Below are 2,860 nucleotides of genomic sequence, written 5' to 3' on the forward strand. Positions count from 1 at the left end.
GAGTTTACTGGTTGCGAGAATAAGTATGGGTGGGGCCACCTTGTAAAAATATCTAAACAAATGAACGGTTTAATCTAGACCCGAATTTTTCCTGCCATTTTTTTCTCTTGGCAATAAAAGTTTTGCTAACCATGGTGGCATGATGCAGACACATTGTAAGAGAATAGGTTGATTCATTGAACAGAGACAAAGAGGATAATTCAAGCAAATCAAATAAGATAAGTAACTTGGTTGCCTCTCGTTTCCTATATTAATGATGTGTGAGCTCCATAATTCAAGGAAATTAAGGCATCATTGAGAGAGACAGAGAGAGAGAGAGAGATTGTATGCCAGTAGGAGGAACTGAAGAGTCGGTTTGAGGAGAGAGAGGGGAGAGCCAAAAAGAGATAATGGATTACTCAGATTTAGTGCTATGGATTTCATTATTGTATTCATGCATCCATGTACTTCTTATTCTTGCAAGAAAGCAGTCTGGCAAAGGGAAGCTCCCACCAGGACCCGTTCCTCTCCCTATCATCGGAAACCTTTTCAAACTCGGTGACAAACCCAACGAGTCACTCGCCGAGCTGGCCAAGACATATGGCCCTCTAATGACTCTCCGGCTTGGCTGTATAACAACTGTTGTTGTTTCCTCTGCCAACATGGCCAAAGAGATCCTCCAGAAGAATGATAAGGCCTTTGCGGGTAGAACTGTGTTAGATGCAGTTCGGGCACTTGACTACAATAAGGCATCGATGGTATGGCAACAACCAAATTCTTGTTGGAGGCAACTTCGGACGATGAGCAATACACAGATTTTCACCACTCAAAGGCTTGATTCAAACAAGGAGCTTCGATGGAAGAAGGTGCAACAGCTCATCGATCACATAGGCAAGAATTGTAAGACAGGACAAGCAGTAGATATTGGTCGAGCTGCTTTTGCTTGTACCCTTAATTTGTTATCGAACACAACATTTTCTGTTGATTTGGTTGATCAAAACTCCGAATCTGCACAGGACTTCAAGGCTTTAATTTGGGATATAATGGAAGAGGTTGGAAAGCCCAACTTTTCTGATTACTTCCCGGTTCTTAGGCTGATGGATTTGCAAGGGATAAGGCGCAATACGACAGCTCATTTTAAGAAACTCTATGTGCTTTTTGATGGATTGATAGAAGAACGTCTACTTTCTAGAGCCTCATCTGACTCTACAAGGATGAACGATTTTCTAAACACACTTCTTGACTACAAGCAAAATAGTGATGACAATTTTGATATCAAAGCTCTACTTCTGGTACGTTTTTCATTCCATTGCATTTATTTCCTCATGAGAATGAGCAATTTGATGTGTCCATATTTAAATCCTACTATCACCACTATTTGCTAATATAAGTACTCTAAAAAGAGCTTCCTAACCATAGATTCAACCAGCAGGATATATTGGCCGCGGGGTCTGAAACTAGCTCAAACACCCTAGAATTTGCGATGGCAGAGTTGCTCCGTAACCCACATACCATGGCAAAGGCTAAGTCCGAGCTCTTGCAAACCATCACCTTAGAACAGCAGGTGGAAGAATCGGATATTGCTAGGCTCCCTTACCTACAAGCTGTGGTGAAGGAAACCTTGCGTCTTCATCCACCTGTTCCCCTCATGATACCCCACAAAGCTGAATCTGATGTGGAAATTTGTGGCTTTACCATACCAAAGAATACCCAAGTCCTAGTGAATGCTTGGGCTATCGGTAGAGATGCCGATATTTGGCCAAATCCGAATGATTTCATTCCTGATAGGTTTTTGGACTCTCAAGTGGATTTCAGAGGCCAAGACTTTGAGCTTATCCCATTTGGCTCAGGTCGAAGGATCTGTCCTGGCTTGCCTCTTGCGTATCGGATGGTGCACCTAATGCTAGCTTCTATTCTTCATTCGTTTTCATGGAAACTTCCGGATGGGATGACGCCGGAGGACATGGACATGCAACATAAATTTGGGGTCACACTACAGAGGGCTGTCCCTCTTCGTGCTATTCCCATTCAAGATTAGTATGTGATGTTGATATTTCTGTTCTTATTCTAGATATTGCCAAGATTTCTATTTTATTTAATCAATGTTGTACTCTACTAGTGCCAACTAGAAATCATTGGCCCATGTTGTAGTTTCGTAGTTTGTATTTTGGACATGGGAGCTTCTACGCGCGTAATATAAATATTGGTGAGTATATAAACAATTTCTCAAATGCAATTTAACTGTTTCTGATTTATCTCTGGTAGATGGAAGAATACATTTCTAAATTTTCAGTAGCTCTTGCTTCTTGAAAGTAAACGCTAGTCAGGCTCATAAGTTTTGAATGAGAGATGAAAAGGGTGTAGAATTCAAGAACTTAAAGAAAAAGAGATAGAAAGGGATAGAAGAAATGAAGAATATACCAAAGTATAGAAGAGGAGCACAAAGAACTATTTATTATTTTCTCTCACTGTCTATTTCAAAAACCTAAAAGATAAACTCATCTAACAGCCCTTCACACGATCTAATACCATTTGACTAAACAAACGGACTAAAACCTCTCTAAACAAGTAACCAAACTGACTCAAACTCTAAGGATAAAGATAAGGATGAAAGTTTGAATTAATTACGTAATCTAACATTTTAAAAAATTCAACGTGGAAAGTTAACTTGGGTGGGACCCAACAAAGGGTAAGTTGAAAGAAGACCCTACTATTAAAGGGGTAAATAGGAGGCAAAACCGTAAAACATTCATCTACCCCCTACGTGGGATAAGTCGTAAGACTTATGACCACTAGAACAACTGTCACATCATTTAAAAAGTTTCTTTGTCATTCTAAATAGTTCTTTTACTGCCCAAAACATAACAACTACCGCTATAGA

General features: G+C 40.0%; 1 protein-coding gene across 1 annotated transcript; it reads left to right on the forward strand.

Moving 5' to 3' along the window:
* Positions 1-241: 241 nt before the first annotated feature.
* On the forward strand, positions 242-2,232 carry LOC143885425 (cytochrome P450 76T24-like). Its single transcript, XM_077389592.1, has 2 exons — positions 242-1,271; positions 1,412-2,232. Exons 1-2 carry the CDS (start codon positions 390-392, stop codon positions 2,015-2,017), a joined length of 1,488 nt encoding a protein of 495 aa, XP_077245707.1. The 5' UTR covers positions 242-389; the 3' UTR covers positions 2,018-2,232.
* Positions 2,233-2,860: the final 628 nt, after the last annotated feature.

The sequence above is a fragment of the Tasmannia lanceolata genome, unplaced genomic scaffold, assembly GCF_043159265.1.
Source record: "Tasmannia lanceolata isolate RefF3 unplaced genomic scaffold, GAP_Taslan_0.1 ptg000008l, whole genome shotgun sequence".
Lineage (NCBI taxonomy): Eukaryota > Viridiplantae > Streptophyta > Magnoliopsida > Canellales > Winteraceae > Tasmannia > Tasmannia lanceolata.